Here is a 26874-nt window from a genome sequence, read left to right on the forward strand (position 1 = left end):
ATTGGCAAACTGAAACAGCTTCCTCTCAGACTTGGATTGGTCTTTTCTCTAGAGGGGATATCCTTCTAGCAGTCATTGCATCTAGCAGAGACATGACATTCACTTTCACAGTTGAGGAGGATGGCCGCCTCTAGCGAGAGCACCTTGACCTTACAGCACTCAGTGGCTGCTCTAGGCAGAGAATCAGAGTAGTGGCGCAGTTTGAAAGAAAATGGCACATAGTCCCAGACGCAACCACTTGTCTTATAGATGGATGGAGATATTGGGCATACCAGAGGAGGCCTCTAGAGAGACTTCAGTGGGATCTAGGAGAGTGGGTGTGGAGGGATCCCTTCCTTGATAGGCCATCCGACATCCCCTTCTTTGGTTACACTACTAGATTGGGATGGAGGGTATAGATGAGCAAGATTAGAGCACAGCCTGCAGCCACCCCTCATTGGCATAGAGAGGGAGTCTTAGATGAGTTCCTATATGACTTTCGGAGGCGGCTACATGACAGCTTCAGGCCCAAGAAGATATGTCTCGTTCTATGGCTTTTAGCCCATAGGAGTTTAGCAGTTGGCACTTGGCTTGGATATGGCAGGGACCTAGTGGCATGCGTGCGATGTGGTGAGCCAGAGGAGACACAGAGACATTGCCTATGGGACTGTCCGAGATCCCAGGAGATTCTGAGGAGAGCTCTTAGGATAGTATTCCATGGTACAGCAGAGTCCATGGTGGCGACATGGGGGGCTATAGCTTGGGTCACAGACAGAGGTCCAACATGTGGATATGAGGACACTTGGGAGCATTTCTTTTCTCATCATTGGACAGCATTTGAGCAGGATCCCTACCCCAAACTACTCATAGACACAGTGGACTCAGGGACATTGTCACAGATGGGAGCTGATTTCCAGCATTGTAGCTTGGTACATATGGACTGCGAGATGTAGCCAGGTCATTGATCTTCAGGATATACCACTCCTCTTTCTATTACATTTAGGGGGAAGCTTTGTGTTTGCATTTTAAAATGCTCAGATTTTTAAATAGCAAGAGAGATTGTTGATGATACAATATATATTGTAATGAAGAACTATAACAGTTTGCACGCTTGAAACAATAACTCCTTTTATGCAATTAGATGTGCAGTGATGGTCCAGATAATGCTGTGATAGCCAAGAATTGTACATTTTCCTGGAGTATTAAAGACAGAAGAAAGCATGGAGGGTTTGTAGAGTCAATTTTATTATCAAAAGAGAGTTTCCAAAGAGAGGATCTTCTATGCCAATCAAGACAAATTCCAAGTGATGTTTTTTCAGAGGATCAAGGAATCCTTCAACAGATTACTTTAAATGTAAGGAAGGGTGAACTGGTTTCCATCCACGGGCCTGTTGGAAGTGGAAAAAGCTCGCTTTTGTACGGTATTCTTGGGGAAATGCAGGTGAGAATGTTTTTCTATTGACGTGCTAAAGTCGAACTAATAATATAGTGATCAAAGCAGTACATACAATTGAGTCAGAAGTCTATGAGCCCTAACATGGTGCTTATCATAGTTTGACATCAGTTTAGTTAGCGATCTGTTTCACTGAGAGAGAGAGAGAGAGAGAGAGAGAGAGAGAGAGAGAGAGAGAGAGAGAGAGATTCCCCAAGATGGAGTCATGCTTGTTGTTGTATGTTGGGAATACTTACCACAGTTTGAAATTATTTTAGTTAGCTATCTGTTTCACACACACACACACACACACACACACACACACCCCCACCCCAGAGTATATTAATGTCTCTAAAAGGCCATATTGGCCTATGAGATCAAATCAATACATACAATGATGACGTGTTTCTCATTTGGAACAAGAAAAGATGAAAAACATGCCTACAAGACTGAAAAGTGAAATAGTGTCCTATAAAAAAAAAATTTGTTGATGATCTAAAAGTTAAAATAGAAAAAGGAAACTCTGCATCAATGAGATGCTTGTCCTCTAAGGAAATGTATTTCTGCATGGCTGAGGCTTCTCGACATCTGATTGCCGTGGCCATCAATGATGGCTCTAATTTTTCTATGGTGCCTTTGTCCATGGACGTTGGCACCTAGACCGGCTGAGTACCATTGCTCTATCAAAAGGGAAACCTACAAAAAATGAGGTTCAATGATGATGTACTCTTGTAGGCTGTGTGGCAATAGTAGTGGTATATGCCATACTCGGTCATGTAGCAGTGGAAAAGTCAGTGACCACTCTATCTATGTGAGCTGAGCTGTGGAGGCATCCTACTCCGTAGAATAGATACTTTGTGCCTCTGGAGCTCCAAGAGGAAAAAACCCAAGCATCTTTGATCCTCAAATTGCTTGATTCGTCTAAAGGGTCCAAAACCCTCTCGAAATAGACACTGGTATTTTCCTTGTATATCATAATATACCATGCATCGATAGATGTAGCGTTCGTCTATCTCTGGTGCAGTGCTTATAACCTCCCTTCTTCTGCATTTGGGCAAGCCAACTTCCCATTGCCAAGCCTCCATGTGCCACCAGCCATAAGAAATACGATACCCTCCTCGGCCTCCGGCTATCCCATAGGCGGCACCAGAAGGTCCGTCGGAACGGCTCCATGATGCTGTGCTCCGCCCAGTGCCTGCCACGTGAAGGTGCCCAATCCATATCCTCTTGCATCAGCACGTGTTTGCCAATCCTAGCAGTGTACTCTAGGAACCTCGGTGGCTTCTTGGCTACTGCAGTGGCCGGCCATAGCCACTTTCCTGGATCCCACTCCAGCTCATCAAGTGGTCTGCCCTTCCAGATCCAAAGGCACCACTCCTTGAGCTCCTAGAAAACATAGGGGGTCTTGTCGCCATGTCTTCCCCTGAAGGCCCACCACCTGAATCCTCCTTCACGAAAGGACAGCTATTCCCTCATCCTGTTGCCCTCTGTCAAGGGCCAGACGCCCCCTCTCCTGAACGGTGAAGAAAGTCCCTTGTGGGGTGCCGCCCACTCTACCTGCCACCTGTAGGGGGATGCTTGCTGGTGAAAACCTAGCGGCCCATACCTCCCTGGGCTTTATTGGCACTCGTATTGGGGAAGCAAGCCACTCCACAGGTATTGTTGTGTCTATCTCCCTTCTCCTCAACTCCACTCCTCTCTGCCAGCCTGATACTCGTTGCAGCACCTCCTCGTCCGCTATCATGTACACCTGCCGCCATGTCCTGATGGTATGAGCTGGGCCGGCCTCCTAACCAGCGCATTGTATGTGGGGGCGCTCGCCAATCTGTGCCCCTTCCCAATCTTTGACCTAGGGGTTCCAGATCACTGGCTGATGGTTTATCTCCTCTTGGCAGCTTGGGGAGCTTTGGATTAGGGCCTTACGGAGGCCCTGCCACATGAGGAGTAAGCTGTGTAGGAAAGGTGATCTAGGGGGGGGGGTGATGTGGGCTGATGTGAAGATCCATATAAGGGTAGTAGTCTCCCTCACCCACGTGATGGCGTCGTGGTATGCACGTTGATAGCGTCCACCCTCTACACATGATTTCTCGTCCCTCAAGCCTTTTGGCTTTCTTGTAATTATTCTCGTGCCTCCGTTGCACCTCATAATATACATATCGCGTTACCTTGATTCCGTGTCATGTTACCTTGCCCGTTACATGTTACCTTCCATTGCCCATGACGCGTTACGTTCCACGTTCCGTGTCGTGTTGAAAAACGCTTCCGCACAACTGTGGGGCCGCTGATTAGAGGGTGATCCCTCATGAGGTGGGCTCCACGGGGTGGGTTTTGCCTACCCCATGACGGTTCCAGGGGAGTGTCGTCACACTTGGTATCAGAGCAAACTCCTCGGCAGGTGTGCAATGACCCCCGAGTGAGTGAGCTTGGTCAAAGTACGATGGGTAAAAAGAAGAAAGGTGCTGGAAAAATGGAAAATGAGCACAAAAGAGTGGATAGGGCCCAAAATGAGGCCGAAAAGCAGCAAATTGAAGATTTTTATGCTGAAAAATACAAGATTTTGACTCATTGGCTCAAAAATGAGGATGAAAAACGAATCCTCTGGACAACTAAAATACAATGGCTGCAAAGCGGCCATTTTCTGTCAAAGAAAGAAGAAAAAAGATTTTGAAGGCAGATTGAAGCTCGTCAAGGACACAACTTCTAACAAAAACGTGTCTTCGAGTAGTCAATGACGACATAGCCGAGTGGTCTGAAACCCACAAGAAAAGGTTAGCCTTTGATTTGGTGCGTGTGGAGCGCCAATTGCATATAGATATGGTAAAACAGTATGGTGAAATCATCACGCAAGGGGGTATGCCAGATGATTTAGTTCCAACAAAGACACCCCCCGCATGTCAACCTACACAGTGTGCTGATATGCACAATTCAGACAGTGAATATGAGACAGAAAGTGAGTCAGAAAGTCAGTGTGCTGATATGCACAATTCAGATAGTGATTATGAATCAGAAAATGAAAGCGGTGCAGATGATCTATTGAATGATCAAGAATTTTTGTCTGCAACAGAATGCCGCATAGCATGGATGAACAGATGATATCAACGGGGCAATTGACTCCTGAGCAACAAAGAATGCTACCACAGATGGTAGTCCGAATGAAGCAAGCGCTGGCAGCGCACAACAGACAATATCAGGAGTCTGTCCAACTACAGCTTGGCAGCACTGATTCAACATGTACAGAAGCAGATGACAAAGGTTAGCAGGATGATAATGAAGCAGAATTAGAATGGGCCAATGGGCCATATGCAGATGATCAGAATGAAGAACTCGTAACGGCACGGACGAGTATAAATGAAACTGTGGCCAAGGAGCCTCCAATATGCATACTAGGGGCCAGTGCGCCTAGTTACATGGTAGACGGAGTGCTTATTGAAGAGTATGAAGAGTGGCAGGCGACCTCTGGGTCGGATTCAGATACAGAAGAGCAGGTTGAAGAACTCGTGGCGGCATGGGTGAGTATAAAGGAAACCGTGGCCATACAAGCTCCAGTGTGCTTACCAGTGGCCGGTGGGCCTAGTTATTTGTTTCATGACGTCTTGATAGAAGACTGTGCTGAAGAAAAGACGACCTCAGAGTCGCATCTATTATCAGATGGTGTGATACTGGAAGAATGCAATATCGTGGATGAGGCAATTATAGCCCAATCCCAAGCAGTTGACCCCCCCTATGGCATGGAGTCGAATGCGAACTCGCATGACCAGTTTCTATATGAAGAATGCAATATCGTGCATGGGGCAATTTTAGCCCAGTCCTAAGCAGTTGAGCCCCCCTATGGCATGGAGTCGAGTTCGAACTCGCATGACCAGTTTCCATATGAAGACTCCTGGAGCCGGGAGGATAAACGAACGGCCAGAGCATGTATTGAGGACTCCTGGAGCCGGGCAGATAAACAAACGGCCATATCTTGCAATGAAGACTCCTGGAGCCGGGAGGATAAACGAATGGCCATATTCCACGATGACATATCTGAAGACTCCTTGAGCCGGTAGGATAAACGAACGGCCAGATCATGTAGTGAAGACTCCTGGAGCCGGGAGGATAAATGAATGGCCAGAATTTAGGATGAAGCTAAGCAATGTCGCCGAGAGCCGAGTTCGAGCTCAAGCGACTATAGTTCCAGTGATTACAGTTATGACTCTTCGGAGTCGAGTGCTAATGAAGATGACTCTGCGGAGCCTTTTATTGATGAAAAACCTGCAGAAGCAGTAAAAGGAGAGAATAAGGAAGTCGAGTCTGCGGAGTCAGAAACAGATGAAGATGACTCTTCGGATTCCAGTTTAGAAGAAGAAGAAGAAGAAGAAGATGAAGGAAAAGTAGAGCAGAATGCAGATCTTACAGTAGAGGAAGATGAGTCAGGGAAAGATCAGAAAGAGGATGTTGAGCATGGGAGAGCGGTCTGGACTGCCTCGCAAAAGAACGACATGGCAAAGGTTATGCTCGGATGGATTGAGACCTTGAAGGGAACAAGGGGCCAGACGGAGCCGGGTTCAAGCTCACGGGTTGGTGACCCTCCCATAAAGCTGCCGGAGGCCATGTCGTGTCTGGAGAGGATAAGTCAGAAACCGATTCCCCACATTCAGATGATGATAGTATTGAAGACTCCTGGTACCGGGAGGATAAATGAACGGACACATCCAGTATTGAAGACTCTTGGTGCCGGGAGGATAAATGAACGGACACATCTTGTATTGAAGATCAGTTATTTGGTGCTGAACATGCAAAGTTGGTCTGTAGCGTCTCGAAGAAGACTGACATGGACCAGGTTATGCTGCGATGGGGTAAAGCCCTCAAGGGAAAAAGGGGCCAGACGGAGCCGGGTGCGAGCTCGCGGGTTGGTGACCCTCCCTATGGTATCGTTAAGTTGCCGGAGGTCATGGTCGTGTTTGACGAGTATGAGTCAGAATCTGAGTTGTTACATTCAGATAATGGCAGTGTTGAAGACTCCTTTTGCCGGGAGGATAAACGAACGGCAATAGTTTATGTGGAAGACTCCTTGTGCCGGGAGGATAAATGAATGACGATAGTTTATGTTGAAGACTCCTTGTGCCGAGAGGATAAACGAACGGCGACATCTTGTGTTGAAGACTCCTTTTTCCGGGAGGATAAACGAACGGCGATAGTTTATGTTGAAGACTCCTTGTGCCGGGAGGATAAATGAACGGCGACAGTTTATGCTGAAGACTCCTTGTGCCCGGAGGATAAACAAACGGCGACAGTTTGTGTTGAACACTCCTTGCGCCGGGAGGATAAAGGAATGGCTATGCTTATTGATGATTTTTTCAAAGGCTCCTTGCGCCGGGAGGGTAAAGGAATGGCTATGCTTATTGATAATCTTTTCGAAGGCTCCTTGCGCCAGGAGGATAAACGAATGGCCACACTTCATATTGAAGACTCCTTGCGTCGGGAGGATAAAAGAATGGCTATGCTTATTGATAATCTTTTCGAAGGCTCCTTGCGCTAGGAGGACAAACGAATGGCCACACTTCATATTGAAGGCTCCTTGCGCCGAGAGGACAAACGAATGGCTATGCTTATTGATAATCTTTTCGAAGGCTCCTTGTGCCAGGAGGATAAACGAATGGCCACACTTCAAATTGAAGACTCCTTGCACCGGGAGGATAAAGGAATGGCTATGCTTAGTGATCATCTTTTCGAAGGCTCCTTGCACCGGGAGGGTAAACGAATGGCTATGCGTATTGATAATCTTTTCAAAGACTCCTTGAGCCAGGAGAATAAAATAATGGCAAGAAAGAATGTTATGATGGGTCAAGACTCCTTCAGCCAGGAGGATAAACGAATGGCTATGTGTAAGTTTGATTCTTTTGAAGACACCCTGTGCCAGGAGTATAAAGAAACATACAACTTTGCTTCACATTATGTTGAAGACTCCCTGTGCTAGGAGGATAAAGAAACAGACAACCTTGCTTCACATTATGTTGAAGATTCCCTGTGCCAGGAGGATAAAGAAACGGCCAACTTGGGTAAACTTTTTGTCGAAGACTCCTTGCTGCGGGAGAATAAAGAAACGGGCGATTGTCAGGTTTACCCTGAAGATATACCACGCTCCTTGTGCTAGGAGCCTAAAAGAAAGGCCATTTATCCTGTTACTATATGGTACTTGAACAGAGTGCACATGCGAAGGATAAAGAACTCCCGTCGGCAGGAGTATAAACGAATGGCTTATTTGCAAGCTGCTAGAAGAGCAGTCCAAAACTCGCGTCGCCACGAGTACGGCTAGTTCCCTTTCACTTGGCGCTTTTTGCGTCATTACAAGGGTTGCAAACTCGCGTCGCCATGAGTATAAAGGAACGGCTAGGTCCCTTTCACTTGGCGCTGTAGGCGTCATTACAAGGGCTGCAAACTCGCATCGCCACGAGTATAAAAGAACGGCTAGTTCTCGGTTACTTGGCGCTGAAGGCACCATGACGAGTGCTGGAAACTCGCGTCGCCACGAGTATAAAGGAATGGCTACCCCCCCTTTATTGGGTGCTTTATGCGCCACCAGAAATGCCACCGTAGTCTCCTCACCCATGTGATGGCGTCGTAGTATGCATGTTGATAGCGTCCACTCTCTACACGTGATTTCTCGTCCCTCAAGTCTTTCGGCTTTCTTGTAATTATTCTCCTGCCTCCGTTGCACCTCATAATATACATATCGCGTTACCTTGATTCCGTGTCGTGTTACCTTCCGTTGCCCATGACGCGTTACGTTCCGCGTTCCGTGTCGTGTTGAAAAATGCTTCTGCACAACTGTGGGGCCGTTGATTAGAGAGTGATCCCTCATGAGGCGGGCTCCACGGGGTGGGTGTTGCCTACCCCATGACGGCTCCAGGGGGTGTCATCACAATCCATCTCAGGGGCAGCCTCCACTCACTGGCAAGCCTCGGTCTACAATCCTGAAGACCCTCTTGCAATAAAACCTTCCAGGTGTGCCTGCTTGGTGTGAGGCCGCGGACAACTAGCTTGCCCAAGAGGGCCATACTCTGATACTCTGGGTCTATGATCCCAAGCCCTCCCTCTGACCGATGCCGTATGATGGTCGCCCACACCACCTTGGCCTTGGAATCTGTGGAGCCATCTGACCCTGACCAAAGGAAGTTCCGCACTAGGTGGCGAAGCTGCACTATGCAGGATGAGGAGAAGCACCAACACGAGGTGATATACCAGGCCGTCGCTAGGAGGGCCTGGTTAACCACCAGGGCGCTCGGCTGGCTAGTGAGAGGCGAGCTGTGCTCCAGTAGGTCAACTTCCTCCGAATGGAATCAAGGAAAGGAAGAAACTGATGGGTTGGGGTGATGTCGAGTCCCACTTGGAACCCTAGGTATCGGATGGTCTGCCCTATGCTCACCCATCTAAATCCCAGGTGGACGCCCCCTCCATACTAGAGTCGAGGTCTGTGAGGAAACCAACCGACTTTCGCTAGTTGATTTTTGCTCCCGCTGCAAGATAGAACACCTCAAGAGCCAGCCTCACTCTCTACAACATCAACCCATCATCCTGTATGTAGAGTGCTGTGCCATCTGCATACTTTGAGTCTAACAACTCAGTCTTGTCTCTCATTGGAAGTCGGAGGCTACTTGAGGAAATGGGACATCGCCTCTACATAGAGTAGGAAGAGATACGGGGCCAGGGGGCAGCCTTGCCGTACCGATCTCTCCAGCCGAAACTCCTCCCCACGCCTACCACCTATGAGAGCCTTGTTGGTGGCTGATCTGTAAAGTGTGGAGACCCCGGGAATCCAAGCCTGGGGGAAACCCAGCCTCACCATGGTGCCCTCTAGGAAGTCCCAGTCCACCATGTCATAATCTTTCTCAAAATCCAAGAGTAGTACGGCTTGTCTTTGCCCACTGTGTTGAGCCCACTCTGTCACCTCAAAAAAGGTAAATACATTGTCCAGGATGCTCCTGTCCTAGACAAATCCTGTCTGTGTCACATGGATGATGTTTGGAAGCACGAGGCATAGTCGCCTAGCAATCATCTTTGCCAGTGCCTTATAGGCCACTGACAAGAATGTGATCGGTCTCCACTGGGAAAGCTCCAACCGGTCTCTCCCTTTGGGGAGAAGACTGATAAGGCCTGCCGAAAGACTCCCTAGCATCTGTTCTAAAGTGAAGATCTCCTGGAAGGCCATCAGTACGGGGTCCTTCACCACTTCCTAGTATGTAGTGAAGAAGGCCTTAGAGAGGCCATCCTCTCCTAAGAATTTCTGCTTGTCGTGTGTATGGAAAGCCTCCTCTAGTTGCTTCTCTGTGAAGGGGGCTAGGAGGGAGCGTCCCATCTCCTCTAAGACGAGGGAGGGATGTGATCCCAAACCTGTTGTCTACATCACTGCCCTCTAACTGAGGCTGTCTCCTACTGGAATAGGCAACTATAGTTGTTGGTGGCGATCTCCATCACCTCGTCTGGGCTAGAACGAGTCCTCCCATACTGATCTCGAAGGCTGCGTATCTGCTCTCGTGAGGAGCGAGGCTGGTGCACCTGGAAGAACTCCCTGCATATCGTATCTCCCTTCCGCGCCCAGAAAGTTGCTGAGATGCAGAAAGAGAACTCCGAGCACTTGTCCTCTAGGCCAGCAATGGTTTCTTGTGCACGCACCTCGTGTGCCTCGAGGGTGGGATCCCTTGGTGCCTCCTATAATAATCTCTGCATGGTTGCAAGGTCCTGCTGGAGTACTCTCTCCTCCTCCCAGCTCTGTTGCCTGACCTATATGACTGCCTCTTGGCAGATTCTACTCGACTTGGCTAGGGCCTTTGCAACCTCCTCTGGGATCCGGTCCCTCATGCTCCACTCCTTGGTCCAAACCTGCTCTATCTATCTTGTCACCTCCTCCCTCCTATAGATCGAGTCGGGGATCGTGTGTCTAGGGCAGATGGTGGGGTGTCAAGTGTCAGGAGAACCAGGCAGTGATTGGAAAATTAAAGTGAGTGGATCTTTGAGAAATCTATTATGGAGTGCAAATGTCTCCATTGTGAAGTCGCTATACCAAGGAACCATGTAAATGACCCCCTTCATGGAGGCATAGGGTGAGCTCTCCACTAACTCACGAGCTGCGTCCGCAGAGGTGAGTTGGACCATGAAGATCCCTTGGCCCATGAGGACTGCCTTCGCGATCTGCGCTATGCCAATGCACAGCATGGAGTGGAGCCAATCCCGCAGCTGGGCCCTTGATAGGGAGTGTCTAACGACTTGACCAAAGATTGTTGTTTTTTTCAACTCCAGCTTTGTGGCACGGACAGCTAAGAGCTGTTCCTCAGAGAGGATGATACGGAAAGTGTTTGATTGGGGGACACTCGCAGAATGCGTTGGTGTTTGACCACAGGTTTCCATTGCGCGTCCCTGCTGAGGACCTACCTACTGGTGTGGGGGGAAGTTCCTGCAGAGGAAGGGAGAAACTTGGGGGGGGGGGGGGGTGGGGGAATACGAATGGTGGGTTTGCCAGGCGGGACCTTGTGCTACAGGGCGGAGGCGGCAGGGGCAGCGTAGGGGGTTTTTAAAAGCCTCCTTTAATATCTCAGCTTTGTTATTAGCAAAGCCATGGCCTCTTGGTTCTTTAAGCCTCTTCCTTCCTTCATCCAAGGTCCGGGGCAGGCGCGTCACTGATCCGTAGGCGGGGGAAAGTAGGTCGGGTATAGGTGCAGACAGGGGCGCAGGCAGGGGCAAGCAGAAGTGCAGGCAGGGGGAGGGACAGGGCAGGCGGTAGATGGGTAGGTGGCAGATGGGCACGCGATGGCCAGGGGAGGTAGTAGATGGGCACGCGATGGCCAGGGGAGGCGGCAAATGGCGAGGACAGGGCGACGGCCAGGGCTAGGTAAAGGCTCGGCTTCTAATGCTTCATTTGGAAGCAGCCTTCTTCATGTGAGCAACAACACCAACCCTCCACTAATATAACACAACTGTTGTTAGAGAACTTGGAACGCCAGAGAACGTACTTAGAAACAAGCCAAAACTGCAAACATTATCAAGTAGTTGCAGTCATGTGAACTAACCTCATCTTACAACAGACTACTGCTTTCCATGAGAGGACAGCCATCTTTTACTTTACTGTAAGGAGTCCTTTGATCATTAGAATTCTTGCTTGGCTGCAGTCCATGCTTGTCAGTTTTGAACAGTGCTCAAATGATGCTTCAGGGCGTATGCAGGTCCCTCTGGTGGAAGAGATTTATGATGGACCGAAGGGGTTCTTTGAGGTTCTTTTTCGTTTCGCGGAAATACGGGCTCTTATTATGCAACACATTCCTTTGTTTATGGATGGGCAGCTAGTTCATGTGGTCCCTTGGAGGCCCATGGTCGAGTTTCAAGAGGTGCTAAGACAGGCATGCCCAATTTGGGTAGAGGTGGTTGATTTTCTTGCATATCTCTGGAGACTCCTCCCTATGGTTTTGAGAACCCTTGGGGAGGTTTTGGTGGAACCTCGACTGGCTTCCCGCAATAGGAATAGGGCATGTATGCTTAGGGATACAAGGAAACCTCGCTTGATAAAAATTTGTTTTGAGGTTCTAGGGTTACAAATGCTGGTGTATGAGTTGAAATGGGATACTTTTGCTGGACATCGTTTCAGATGTGGCCAGTTGGGCCATTTCATTTCGGAATGTGACAAAAATACGGAGGTAGTGCAGCACCCTATGGATCCAGATATGGAAATGCAAGACCACCACCCTCAGCAGATGCTTCAACACTTAGTAGCTGATCCTGAGCAGCTCTCCCAACATGGTCATGATGAAGGCAAGAAGGATGTTTCCCATGTTGGTGTGGAGTGTGATTTGCTTGCGGTTGGGCGGAATTTGTCTCCTCAGGAGAATTCTTGGGTCACTGTGGTTCGTTGTAATGCCAGATAGGATTCTCGTTTGACTCGTGGCCCCAATCACTTAGACCTTTCAACGTAGAGGCAGGGGGTTTTATATGAAACCCATCCACCGTTGCCCCCAATCACTCATACCTTTCAACATAGAGGAAGGGGGTTTTATATGAAACCTCAATCTTCGCGTGCTCCGGCAGTGGAAGATAAAAGGATTTCTGATTCTGCTTTGCGTTTTGATGTGTGTGGGAGGCTTGTACCTCCTCGAGATGTTTTCCGTTCCCAGCAATTACAGTTTCCTTCCCGGGCTTCAATTGTAGGTTTGTAGAGGGCAAATCTTGTAGATGTTATCCGAAGTGAAATGGAGAGATTCTAGGCTGCCAAGGCTATTAATGTAAAAGGGAAAGGAAAAGTGGTGGTTAAGTAGTTTTTTCTCAATTGTGATTGTTCATGAAAATTGCTTTGTGGAATGTGAAAGGTGATTCTTCGGGCAACAAGCAGTATTGGTTGTGGAAAGTTGTGTTAGCTGGAAATTGGGATGTTTTTTGTGTTGTGGAGAGAGAGAGAGAGAGAGCTTTTTGAAACAGATAGCTAACTAATATGATGTCAAACTATGATAAGCATCATGTTGGGGCTCATAGGATTTTTGACTCAATTGTATGTAGTGCTTTGACTCAGCCTCTGGTGAGCAAGGACATATTGCTAGGCTCAAGGGCCTTTTGCATTGGCAATTGGATCTCATTCGCATGTGGATCTTCTTCCTAGGGAGGATTTGGTTCATTGGAATAAGGCAATTTCTTCTATTCCTTTGCCATGAATTTTGTATTCCTTATGTGATTTAATACAATACAACTACTCATTATAAAAAAAGGGGAGAGAGAGAGAGAGAGAGAGAGAGAGAGAGAGAGAGAGAGAGAGAGAGAGAGAGAGAGAGAGAGAGAGAGAGAGAGAGAGAGAGAGAGAGAGAGAGAGAGAGAGAGAGAGAGAGAGAGAGAGAGAGAGAGAGAGAGAGAGAGAGAGAGAGAGAGAGAGAGAGAGAGAGAGAGAGAGAGAGAGAGAGAGAGAGAGAGAGAGAGAGAGAGAGAGAGAGAGAGAGAGAGAGAGAGAGAGAGAGAGAGAGAGAGAGAGAGAGAGAGAGAGAGAGAGAGAGAGAGAGAGAGAGAGAGAGAGAGAGAGAGAGAGAGAGAGAGAGAGAGAGAGAGAGAGAGAGAGAGAGAGAGAGAGAGAGAGAGAGAGAGAGAGAGAGACTCCCTTTGCGTTTCAACTCGTCCTACTTGAAGCATGCAAATTTTCAGGGCTATATGCAGCAATTGCTTGACAGATTCTTCTTGGATTTCTCCTCTCAGGGCATTGCGTCATTTGACAGATTGCTCTCTAATGTGCAGCGGGTTGCTCGGCAGTATGGGATCTATCATGCCTCTCTTTGTCGGCGCCGTCGACAGGCAGCGGAGGACCTGCTGGTTTTGGTTCGCTCTCTGCTGGTGGACACTCCGAATGATGCATTTCTGCTTGCATTGGCCATGCGGGTGGCCGATCTTATTAAAGAATTCCAGTTAAAATCGTATCAGCAGGCCAAATTGCAACATCTGACAGAGACTTTGCAAGATAGTGCATGTCAGACCCATAAGTTCTTTCGAGCTCTCCATGCCTCTCCTGCTCGCGAGAATATGACCAGACTCGAGGATGCAGAGGGCCACCTTATCTTGGATCCACAGTCGATTGTGCAATTGTGCAGGAATTATTTCCGTGACCTTCTCGGTTCCGCTTCTCCACCTTCAGCGCAAATACTCAGGCCCGTTCGGTTTTTTATGACTTGGTCCGCAATCAGCTTCCGCAGGACATCCAAGCTACTATGGAGTCAGATATTGGTGAGGCAGAGGTTATGGACGTCTTGTTACACTTGCCCAAAGATAAAAGTTCGGGTTGGGATGGGCTCACCAATGAGTTCTTTGAAGCTTTCGCTACTCAACTGGCCAAACCATTGGAGGCTTTATTCGAGCAGGTGTGGGAAACGGGGATCATGCCTCCCTCATGGAAACAAGGACTTATTAAATTGCTTCCAAAAGTGCCTTCGCCATCTAAATTGACACAGTGGCGCCCAATTTCTTTGATGGGTTCAATGTACAAAATCTTTTCCAAAGTAATGGCAAATCGGCTCCATAAGCATCTCCCTGCCCTTGTGCACCCTCTCCAGTATGGTTTCATTAAGGGCCGAAATATTCTGCACAATGTTTTGAATGCCCAATTGGCCATTGATTATGCCAGGCATTCTAATCAGGAGGTGGTACTGGTTCAACTGGACCTGGAAAAGGCTTTTGATTATGTGGACTGGTCTTTCGTTGCTGACCTTATGTCTGCTATGGGCTTTGGTGCTCGGATGTTGCGTCTAATCTACACCATTAGTGCGGCGTCTTCGCGAGTCATGCTGGACGGAGGTGTTACTGAGCCATTTGTCCTTGCTCGTTCCGTGAGACAGGGTTGCCCTTTGAGCCCTCTATTCTTTGCCTTGGCAACACATCCAGTTCTTTCCATGTTATCGCATATGGCCGCCTCCTCTCAGTTGGCTGGACTGTCGCTTCCTACAGGACAGCACTTCATTAGCCAATCTCTGGCGGATGACACCTTTATGATTTTGCGTGCGGATAGGGATAACCTTCGAAAAGCATTGGATGTTTGGGGTCTCTTTGGCCAGGCGTCAGGCCTTCGTATCAATGCGCTCAAATCAGCCATTCTAAGCTGCACGGAGTCGAATTTACAGTCCTTGGACTGGCAGGGTCTGATTGTTCCTCGTGGCTCCATTGTCAGACATCTTGGATACCCGTTGGGTGTTGATGTTCCCCCAAAGCAGCTTCTACAGTGGATCTCTGAGAAAATGGTGACTAAGTTTATGTATTGGAAGTCTCAAGCCTTGCCCTTCCATGTTCGCCTCAAAGTAGCCCAGATCATTATGTTGCCAATGCTCACCTATTTCTTGCCATTGTTGCCTTGGACTACTACGACTCTGAATGCTCTTACTCAGTCTATTCGCTTCATGCTATGGAAGAAGGACTCATTGCATGCGGGTATTTCCTGGATCTCGTGGTCGCATGTGTGCACCCCCAAACGCATGGGCGGCGGAGCTATTTTAGATGCCCAAACTCACATGCAGGCACTCCGTTGGTCTCTTTTCCGCGCCATGTGTTCGGATCATCATCCATGGGTCCATATGGCCCGTTATTTCCTTGAGACCCATGGCCTTCTGCATGGCAATACCCAAATCCGGAGTTCTTAGTGGCATGTTCTTAATGCTGATTCGCGGTTCTCCACTTCTTCTTCATCGCTGCTTACTCATTTGGTATGTTCGTGGAAACAAGTCCTTCAAAAGGCTCAGTGGCATCCAACGGAGGATCGCTTGGCTACCAACTCTTTTCAATTGGAATTACTGGCAGTCTCGCGTTTACTTTCGTGGGAAGGTAAACATGAGCTTAGACCACAATTCAACAGGATGGCACGTTTGGGCTTGTCTTCGGTTGCGGATGCCACCCTTGCCAGTCGCAATGTGCTTATATCGTTTCGTACAGCTAGGAGGCTTTTCAGGATCCCTCGTGGATATAGGCCTTTATGGGAACAGCTTTTGACGACGCTGCAGAGCAGACAACCCTTTCCTGTCCTTGCTTCGGATCGTCCCTGGCAGGATTGGGACCTACAAGGCCGGCTGAATTTGAGCAAAGCTTCTGCTAACCAAGTGTATCATCTTCTGATTACATATCATCAATGGCTGGTTCCTAAAGCGAATGCTTTATGGGGATTGCGTAAACCCCGGTCGTGGTGGAGGGCAACTGTGATGGAGGGCTGGTTGAACAAGACACCCTTTAAATATAAAGTCTTTGTTTGGCGAGTGACGATCGGGGGTCTTCCGCTTGCTTCGGCTCTTTCCAAGCGACGAATCTCCAATGGCTCCTATTTCTTTTGCACCACTACTATGGAATCCGCCCGCCACCGATTTATTTCCTGCCCCGTCGCTAAGAAAGTCTGGTTATTTTTGTCGGCTGTTTGGCGAGGGGTGGTTGGTATCACCTTGCGTCCCTTTCATTGGGTTTTTGGCCAGCCCAAATACCCTACTCCCGCACAGCCCCATATGAAGCTCATGTATCACTTTCTTCGATACTGGGGCTGTTGGCATAACTGGACTATTCGGAATGCTTTTCTGTTTGACTCCGCCTACAATGTTCAGCGGCATATTGTGAGGCTTAAGGGCCTCTTGTATTGGCAGTTAGCTCTTGTTCATCGTTCTGATTTGCTCTCCACGGAGGACCTCCGTCCCTGGCATGTGGCGATTTCCTCCGCATCCTTGCCATGACATTGTAACTTGTAGTACTTAGAACCTTTTCACATGATGGCTTGGACTGTCGTCATGTATCTTGTAATCCAGTAATCTTGTATTTTTTTCGTAATTAATACAATTACCTTTTACGAAAAAAAGAGAGAGAGAGAGAGAGAGGTGGCTTGCCATCGCCTGGACCTACGCATCCGTGCCGGCGTCGTCTGGACCTGCGGGAGTCACTGTTGTCGCTTGGATTTGTGCATCCCTGCCGGCGTCCGGACCTGTGCGCGTCCTTGCCGGCGTCCGGACCTGTGCAAAACATAAGGGTCCAGTCGCCAAGTCTTCCCCTGAAGACCCACCACCCAAATCCTTCTCCATGAAAGGGTGGCAATCCCCTCATCCTGTTGCCCTCTGTCAAGGGCCAGACGTCCCCCCTTCTGAACGGCAAAAAAGGTCCCCTTGGGGGCGCCACCCACTCTACCTACCACCTGAAGAGGGATGCTTGCTGGAGAAAACCTGACTGCCCATACCTCCCCTGCCTCTATCGGTTCTCGTATCGGGGGGGCAAGCCACTCCGGAGGTATTGCTGCGTTTATCTCTCTTCTCAACTCCACTCCTCTCGTGCACCTTGATACTCGCTGTAGCACCTTCTCGTTTGCCATCCTGTACACCTCCCGCCATGTCCTAATGGAGCGAGCCAGGCGGGCCTCCCACCCAGCCCACTGGATGTGGGGCTGCTCACCTATCTGTGCCCCTTCCCTATCTTTGACTTGGAGGTTCCAGATCACCGGCTGACGGTCTATTTCCTCCTGGCAACCTGGGGGTCTCTGGATTAGGGCCTTACGCAGGCCGTGGCACACACGGAGTAGGCTCCGCAGGAAAGGTGATCTGGGCAGGGTAATCTGGGCTGAAGTGAAGATCCATCTCAGGGAGGGTCTCCACTCCCTGCCAAGCCTCGGTTTACAGTCCTGAAGGCCCTCCTGCAGTAAGACCTTCCAGGTCTGCTCGCCTGGTGTGAGACCGCGGACAACTAGCTTGCCCAAGAGGGCCATACTCTGATATTCTGCGTCTATTATCCCAAGCCCTCCCTCTGATCGATGTCGTATGATGGTCGCCCACGCCACCTTGGCCCTGGAGTCTTTGGAGCCATCAGACCCCGACCAAAGGAAATTCCGCACCACGCAGCGTAGCTGCCCTATGCACGATGAGGAGAAACACCAACACGAGGTGATGTACCAGGCCGTCATTAGGACCTGGTTAACCACCAGGGCTCGACCGGCTGGTGAGAGGCGAACCGTGCTCCAATAGCTCAGTTTTCTCCTAATAGAATCTAGAACAGGAAGAAACTGTTGGGCAGGTGTGATATGAAGTTCCACGTGGAACCCTAGGTATCTGCTCACCCATCTAAATCCCAAGTGGACTTCCCACTCCATGCTGGAGTCCGGGTCTGTGAGGAAACCAACCGACTTTCGCCAGTTGATTTTCGCTCTCGCTGCAACACAGAACACATCAAGAGCCAGCCTCATTCTTTCCAACAACACCTCATCGTCCTCTATGGAGAGTCGTGTGTCGTCTGCATACTCTGAGTCTAACAACTTAGTCTCCTCTCTCACTGGAAGTTGGAGGCCGCGTAGTCCGCTCACACGTGACCTGAGGAATTGAGACATCGCCTTTGCGAAGAGTAGGAACAGGTATGGGGCCAAGGGACAGCCTTGTTGGACGGATCTCTCTAGCGGGAACTCCTCCCCTCGCCTTCTGCCTATGAGAACCATGCTGATGGCTGATCTGTATAGGCCGGAGACCCCGCGAATCCAAGCGTGGGGAAATCCTAACTTCACCATGGTACCCTCTAGGAAATCCCAGTCCACCCTGTCATAAGCTTTCTCGAAGTCCAAGAGTAGTACTACCAAAATTTGCCCACTGTGTTGGGCCCACTCTGTCGCCTCAAAGAATGTAAATACATTGTCTAGGATGCTCCTATCTTGGACAAAGCTTGTCTGTGTGTCATGAATGATATCTGGAAGCACATGGCCTAATCGTCTACCAATCATCTTTGCAAGAGCCTTATAAGCCACTAACAATAAGGTGATCCGTCTTCATTGGGATAGCTCCAACCGATCTCCCCTTTGGGGAGAAGACTGATAAGGCCTACCGAGAGCCTCCCTTGCATCTGTCCTGAGGTGAATATCTCTGGAAAGCCCTCTGTACCTCTGTAGGGGATTCTTCACCACCTCCCAGTAGGTGGTGAAGAAGGCCCTAGAGAGGCCATCCTCCCCCAGGCATTTTTTCCCATCCTGTGTATGGAAAGCCTCCTCTAGTTCCTTCTCGTGAAGGGGACTAGGAGGGCGTGTCCAGTCTCCTCTGTGACGATGGATGGGGTGTGATCCCATACCTGATGTTTGCATCTCTGTCCTCTAATTGAAGCTGTCTCCTGTTGGAAGAGGCACGTGTAATAGTCGGTGGCAATCTCCATCACCTCATCAGGGCTAGAACGGGTCCTCCCATACTGATCCCTAAGGCTGCGTATCTGCTCTCCCGCGGTGTGGGGTTGCTGCACTTGGAAGAACTCCTTGCACATCGTGTCTCCCTTCCGCTCCAGGTGGTACTATCAATGCATCTATCAGCCATTCTGAAAAACGCGACTCTGTACACTGGTAGAAGCGGGCCACCTGTGTCGGGGGCCACTGGATCACGTCCCTTGGCGCTCTCCACTGTGGGGGGCCTCGAAAGATAATACTCAAATGCAGGACGTCGGCGCCAGCCCATGAGTTAATGTCCATCATGCAACCTAGCCATTGTTGTGCAAACAATGCTAATCCTTCATCTCCCATCCATTAGGAGATGTGATCCGCCACCTGACTCTTCAACTCCTCCTCAATCTGTATAGTTGTCCACTCCTCTGAGAAAGATGACCGAAAAAAGAAAGCGTAGTTTGGCCCATCCGGTGGTGCTAGTAGGTGGACCTTGCCCCTCCTTGACTTACGAACCACGAAGATCCCCACCTCTAGAGGTAGTGGGAACTCTCTGTGCTCTGCAACTCGCAAGTACAACCATGGGCCATTGCGGAAGAACTCTTGTGGCAGCAACTGTGCCTGTCTCGGGAAAGTATGGCGGGTGGCAGGGGCAGATGAGCTGGTGGTTGTGTGGATGGGGGGGGACTGCTGGTGTGTAGAGGAGGTAGGTGTGTGTGGCTTATTACCTCTTATGGGAGGAGGTGGGGTGGGTCTGGGGGGGACTCACCTGACCTGGGTGCGGATTAAGGGGGGTGCTTGGTGGGGGGGTGACGGGGGTGGAGTGGATCGAGCTATGGTGGGATTGCTACAGATGCATGGCGGGTGTGGGGGGGGGGGGGTGGTGGCCCTGGGAAGGGGGGGATGTGGGCCAAGGTCAGTGGAGGGAGGGGCGGAATGGATGTGGGGGGGGTGGGTGAGGGGCCTGTGCGGGCTCAGGCGAGGCAGTCTGTGGTGCATGTGGAGAAAGTGAGGGGAGCGGTCCTGTAGGGTGGGGTAGACAAGGGGGGGCTGTGGAGTGCTCTGCCGAAAGGGGGCCGCTCGTCCGCCATCACCCTGCTATTGAGGCGGGGCTTGAGGGGCTGGCTACGCCTCCCCTTGCCGTCTCCCTCTCTATCGCCTCTCGACCCTTGTGAAGCTGTCAGCGTCCACCTGCGGACTTGTGGGCAGAGCCGCCTTGGCTCCAAACCGTGTACAAACTGCTGCGTGATGCCCAAAGTCGTTGGAGCGCAAGCATTGCCCTAGTTGCCCAGTCACAATGACTTGCTGCCTAAAGGAATGCTCGCCTGCCTCAATATCTAGGAGCTGTGGGATATTCTTGACCTCCTTCATTGCCACCCGTACCTTTGGGACCCGTGCCGTTGTCACTGCATCCGCGAAAGACGCAGGAAGGACAGTGTCGAAGAGCCTCCCAAAGTCTTCCACCAACTGGCGGTACTCAATTGCCAGGCCGGGGAAGAGAAGGGTGACCGGGTGCCGAAGAAACCTGTTGTGGAGTGCAAACGCCTCCACAGTGAAGCCACTATACCAAGGGACCATGTATATGATCCCCTTCGTGGATGCATATGGTGAACTGGCGAGTAGCTCGCGAGCTGCGTCTGCCGAACTAAGGCGGACCATGAAGATCCCTTGGCTCAACAGGATTGTCTCCATGATCTGCGCTGTGCCGATGCTCAGCGTGGAGTAGAGCCAGTCCTTGAAGCTGGGCCTTGGCTGGGGAATGTCCTACTACCTGACCATAAATTGCTGTTTCCATTAGCTCCAGCTCCTTAGCTTGGACGGCTAAGAGCTGCTCCTTAGAGAGGAGTACGCGCAAGGTGTTCGACTGGGGGGTACTCCGTGAGTGCGCCGACGTCTGACCAAAGGTTTCCATTGCGTTTCCCTTATGGGAGAACCTACCTATGGCGCTGCTGTGTTGCTGAATGGGGAGTTGCTGCATGTGGAGGGAGCAACTGGAGGAGGAAAAAGAGGGGGGGGGGGGGGTTCTGTTTTCAATGGCGGTGGTGTTGCAGCCTGATAGCGGGCTAGGCCTCCCGTCAAGGCAGCACTCGGGGGGGGCAGGGCAGGGCGGATGCAGGCGGCACGTGTAGGTAACTGGCGGGGGGGGGGGGGGGGGGGGGGAGGGTAACGGCCAAGCAGGGGGAAAACAGCCAGGCCGGAGGGGGAAACGGCAGATAGGCGTCTGCTGCAAAACGTTGGGGCGGGGAGGCGCGAATAGTACGGGGGACGTAGAGTCGGATGGCCACGATCAGTTGGGGCGGGGGGGGGGGGGGGGCGATCAGTCGGGGCGGAGCGATCAATTGGACAGCGGGCGATCAGTTGGATGGCGCGAGCAGATGGACGGGCGTGCGTAGTCGGGGCGGGGGGACAGCAGCGCGACGTGACGGGCTGAGTGTGTCATCTTGATCTGCATAGGCGCCACACTGCGGGAAACCCTAATCTCGACTATTATCGTTAATGAAATAAAGCGTCATGTCAGGTATTCTGCATCTGCTGCTCTGATAGACACCAATCCTGAGTCTTGCTGCTCTGGGTGCCACGCTGTGTACGCTCCTGTGCCGAGAAGTGAGAGAGAAACGTCATTTGGCTGAGTGAGATTGCGTCTCTGCTCAGATCAGAGCGTTCACTGTCCGCATAGAGAGAGAGAGAGAGAGAGAGAGAGAGAGAGAGAGAGAGAGAGAGAGAGAGAGAGACACACACACACACACACACACAATTGTGGTCTTCAAGCCTGCAATAAGGAAGACAAAGTAGTTCATGCTCAACATCTAGATGAGTGATGGAGAATCTACAAGAGACAAATGGTATCGATGTGGCCTTTCTCGACCAGCATTTAGGGAATGGAAATGACCAACTTATGCCGGATTCAGGCAGTGATTCATTGGCGGAGGATTCCGATCTGTTGGTAGAAGAGGATGAGATAGGTAAACGTCAGAAGATGTTGGTTGAAGATTCGCTATTATGCCCCCTAAATTTTCCTCAGCCACCAGAGGTCCAGGCTGATGGGTCTCTTCAGTTCATGCGGGCCACTGCCAATCATCTTATGTCCGATTATGTTCATGCTAATGAGAGTAAAGCTAACTCTTTTCTGGAAGGGGATCATGTAGATGCAGTTATAGGAATGGAACTAGTTCTACAGCAGATTGCTGCCTTCCATGAGAGGGCAGCCATCTTTTATTTTACAGGAAGGACTCCCTTGATCACAAGGATTCGTAGCTGGCTGCTCTCTATGCTTGTAAATGTTCAACAGTGCCATGAAGATGCTCCAGGGCATGTGCAGGCCTCTCTTGTTGAAGAGATTTATGATGGTCCCAAGGGGTTTTTTGAGGCGCTTTTTCGCTCCTCGGAAGTGCGGTCATTCATCATGCAGCGCATCCCTTTGTTTTTGGATGGGCAACTAGTTCACATGGTCCCTTGGAGACCCATGGCCGAGTTTCAGGAGGTGTTGAGGCAGGCATGCCCTATTTGGATGGAGGTGGTTGATTTCCTTGTGCATCTTTGGAGACTCCTCCCTTTGGTCTTGAGAACCTTAGGCGACGTGTTGGTAGAGCCTCGCATGGCTTCCCGCAATCGAAACAAGGCATGCATGCTTTGGGACATAGGAAAACCTCGCCCGACCAAAATTCATTTTCAGGTTCGAGGATTGCAAACCTTGGTTTATGAGTTGAAATGGGGTATTTTTGCAGGACACTATTTCTGATGCGGCCAATTGGGCCATTTTATTTCGGAATGTGACAAAAATCCGGAGGTTTTGCAGTGATCTATAGATTTAGACATGGATATGCAAGATCACCATCCTCCCCGCACACATCAGCAGCTTCAAGCTGATCCTGAGATGCCTCCCCAACATGGTTGTGATGAAGGTAAAAAGGAGGTTCCTCAAGTGAGCCCTGAGCATACTTCCCTTCCGGTCGACTGGAATGTGTCTTCTCGGGAAGATTCTTGGGTATCGGTGGTTAGACGTAATGCAAGACAAGCATCTCGTTCGGCTCTTGCCAATCCATCGCCACACCCTATCACTCAGACCTTTCAACGCAGACCCTCCCCAATCTCTTTGAAACAATGGAGACCTATTTGTGTTATGGGTTCGTTATATAAAATCTTCTCCATAATTATTGCCAATAGATTGCAGAAAGTTTTTCCGCACCTGGTTCATCCACGTCAATATGGTTTCATTAAAGGTCGGAATATCATGCATAACATCTTGAATGTTCAACTGGGAATGGACTATGCTAAAGCTTCAGGACAGCAAGTAGTAATGCTTCAGCTCGATACTAAGAAGTTATTTGATCATGTTAGCTGGCCTGTTTTGCGACAATTATTGTCTACAATGGGATTTTGCCCTCACATGGTTTCTTTGGTTGACACTATTGGTCAGGGAGCTGTGGCTCGTCTTGCTCTTAATGGAGGGATCACAGAAGAAATTGCCTTATCTCGATCTCTTAGGCAAGGCTGCCCTCTCAGCCCTTTGCTGTTTGCTTTGGTCACTCACCCGATGCTCTCATTGTTAGATAAGTTGGCTGATCAAGGCGAGATAGTTGGCTTGACTCTTCCCAGTGGTACTCAACTTGTGGGTCAATCTTTGGCAGATGATTCTTTTATGTTCCTTAAGGTTTATCACACTAATGTTAATCGGGCAATGGTGGCATGGAATCTTTTTGCTTTGGCATCTGGTCTTCATATTAATACACAAAAATCTAATCTTCTCTCCTGTACGGAGACTAATCTGCAGGCCTTGGGCTAGCATGGACTTGCGATCCCAAAAGGAAATATAACTAGACACTTGGGATATCCTATTGGTGTTGAGGTAGCACCGCGGGCCTTACTGGATTGGATGGCCTCTCGGATTCATAATAGGTTCATGTACTGGAAATCTCAAGGCTGGCCTTTACATGTCATACTGAAAGTGTCTCAAAGTATTATGATCAGTATGATATTGTTGTTTTTGCCACTCCTTCCCTGGACTAAGAAGTCCCTTTTGGAACTTTTTCAGCCTATCAGGTTTATATTGTGAAAAAAGAAGGGGAATCGATTGGGCAAGGTTTGGATTTTGTGGCAGCATGTGACTACGCCTAAACGAATGGGGGGAGCAGCCCTGTTGGATGTTAATTTGCGTATGAAAGCCTTTAGGTTGGCCCTTTTTCAGGCGTTATGTGTACAGAGTCATCCTTGGTCGGACATTGCAAAATTTTTCATTGAAAAGACTGGTATCTCTCATGGTAATACGGTTATTGGTGCCTCCTGGTGGCATGTGCTCAACTCCTCGAGACCAACTAAGACCACCCTGTCTTTTCTCCTTTCTCATTTGATTGCATCCTGGCAAGAGATTTTACGTTTTTCAGTTTGGTGCCCTCCTGAGATTTGTGAGGAGGCGAATTCACTGCAAGGAGAGGTCTTAGCCTCCTCCAGGTTGTTGGATCGGCCGGACAAATATTTGCATAGACTCAAGTTTAAACGGATGGCTCGTTGGGGTTGCACAATGCAGAAAATTTTTGATGGTGTTATTCCTGGGCAATCCTGTCTTTACTCTTTTCGGCGTATTCGTCAACACCTTCGGGTACCCCGTGGATATTGTGATATCTGGTCATCCATACACATCACACTTCAGAGGTTCTCTCCTTTACTAGTGCTACAGCCATTGTATCCATGGCTTGACTGGAAGTCTGTGATTCCAGATGATTCTGATAAGAGGTCTGCTAACCAGATATACCATCAGATGGTGGAGGCCAAGAGATGGGTCACTACAAAGGTGAATAAATTATGGCATATTAAGGACGGAAAAAAGAAGTGGCAGGAAAGATGCCTTGAGCTTTGGAAGTCTAAGGTTCCCTATCAGGGAAAAGTCTTCTTGTGGAGACTGCTGATTGGTGGTCTTCCAACTGGAGAGATGCTGTGTGCCTAAAATATCTCTGCTGGTCATTGAGTATTTTGCACTACATGTGATGAAACATTGCTTTATCTTAACGTCTACATAAGGCCAATGTGGCCTATGAGACAAAATCCAGAGTACATCCATGTCTAATGTCATCTCATCAGTAAAGGAAAAGATAACATTACAAAAAAGTGGGTGGCCTATGAAACAATACTGAAAATAACTATACGATGGGACTATACGAGGGTTGAACCATGTGTAGTGTTGTTCCATCGATAGAAAAGAAAAGGAAAGGAAAGCAGAACCAGATTTGATAGAACCATGTAGAAAAGTGTGGTGGGGACTATGGGCTATAGCTGATCTCAAGATCTGCACATGATCTCAGCTATGATGCGGTCCCTAGCTACTTCATTGATATGTGTGGTGGTGAGTCTCCGGTGTCTCGTGATAATGGCTCTAATTTGACTGTGGTGTGGCCTCCTCGGACGTGGTCCTGCTAGACGGGGTCGTCGTGCTCGACGAAGGGAAATGGCTCTATCCAATGTGACTCCATGGTGTGGCCTTGGCGAGGTGGCTCTATCTCTGGTAGGCTGATAGTGTCAGTACGATCGGCTCTGTAGAAGAAGTCTGTCACTGCTCTCGGTGTGTGTTCCTCTGGGTGAGCTGACCTCCTATCTTGTAGTAGTGCAGTTAGGCACCTCTCGAGCTCCAGAAGGAAGAGACCTAGGCGTCTTTGGTCCTCATACTCCTAACACGACGAAGGGGTCCAAATACATCACAGAAGAGGTAGTGGTACCGTGCTCGTATGTCATAGTATACTATGCATCTACATATGTAGTGTTCCTCTGTCTAAGGCTCTCGACCACAAAGCTAGCAAGTCCTATACTCTCCTAGGGTATTTGTCCATTTGCCTGTTTACATCTGAAGCCTATATGAGGAGGCCCGAATCTGTCCAATAGCAACCCGTATGCTATGGGAGAGATGGGTGTCCATATGTGCTGGCCGAATAGTGAAACCATCATCAGAGAGATAAGAAATGACTCGTGTAGAACTCCATCCTCGATCCTAGAGGGAGTGGTGGATGGTTCCATGTCCTTGCTGTCTCAATCCTCAAGATATCAGCTTTAATCACCTGGTTCAACTCTCATCGGCTAAGAGAAAGTGTAGGGCAGTCAAGGCTATAATCCAAAGGTGGAAGATAATGAATATCCAAATCATGTAGGCTCATCCAAATAGTCATCTGTGAAAACCAACAATTCTTCTCGCCTCCTGCTGCTAGTTGTCTAGATGAGGTTAGTGCCAATCTAGAGTATCTATGGCGTGGAAGTTCCCATATTCTGTGCCAAAAGGTCACTGCCCTGAAAAGTGCCTCCGTAACTATAGGTGCTGCCCCTAGCTCTGCTCTGACAATGGGATGTGGGGTGGAGGGCTTACTCCTAATCATACGTGCTATCATCATGATCAATTTCCTTTCCATGCTATCCCAACCATCATAATAATCCCTCTCTACTCCAATCTAAGCGGTGAGTGGGCTAAGACGCCTGTGGTACAAGTTGCAAATCCATACCTCTGCTCCATATAGTAATGCAGGTGTGACTAGAGTGTCAAACAACCAGAGTTTGGTGCGGGGCTCCTGGAACTGTATGTGAGCACATTGACTCTTGAGTGCCCCTAATGCTGTGTATCCACGTGCCAGACGTGCCTCTGATGCCCCTCTCAACGAAAAACGTGGGCCAGAGAAGGTGACTCCCAAATAGACATATTTCCTCACATGCTCCAGTATGTCTCCCCCAAATGTGAATTGGTACATAGATCTAGTCACCAATGTTGTTGAAGTATTGAAAACCATGGTTTTGGTCTTCCCAAGGTTCACTGTGAGGTCTTTATCTCTATAGAAGATGTGCAAAGCACCTAGATGGCACTGCA

The 26874-nt window shown here is 49.4% G+C and overlaps 1 protein-coding gene across 7 annotated transcripts in view; it reads left to right on the forward strand.

Moving 5' to 3' along the window:
- LOC148017461 (uncharacterized) overlaps positions 1-26874 on the forward strand; it is a 182471-nt gene that overhangs the window by 76662 nt on the left and 78935 nt on the right. For 5 of the 7 annotated variants that reach the window (XM_087662460.1, XM_087662459.1, XM_087662461.1 and 2 more), the window contains one exon: positions 1121-1420. The exons of the other annotated variants lie outside the window; for them this stretch is intronic. In XM_087662460.1, the coding sequence (XP_087518586.1) occupies positions 1121-1420 (300 nt within the window). The remainder of the gene's footprint in view (positions 1-1120; positions 1421-26874) is intronic. 7 annotated transcript variants of the gene reach the window in all.

This window comes from Lygodium microphyllum, chromosome 22, assembly GCF_053477565.2.
Source record: "Lygodium microphyllum isolate KBCC chromosome 22, Lygodium_microphyllum_v1.1.10, whole genome shotgun sequence".
Taxonomy (NCBI): domain Eukaryota; kingdom Viridiplantae; phylum Streptophyta; class Polypodiopsida; order Schizaeales; family Lygodiaceae; genus Lygodium; species Lygodium microphyllum.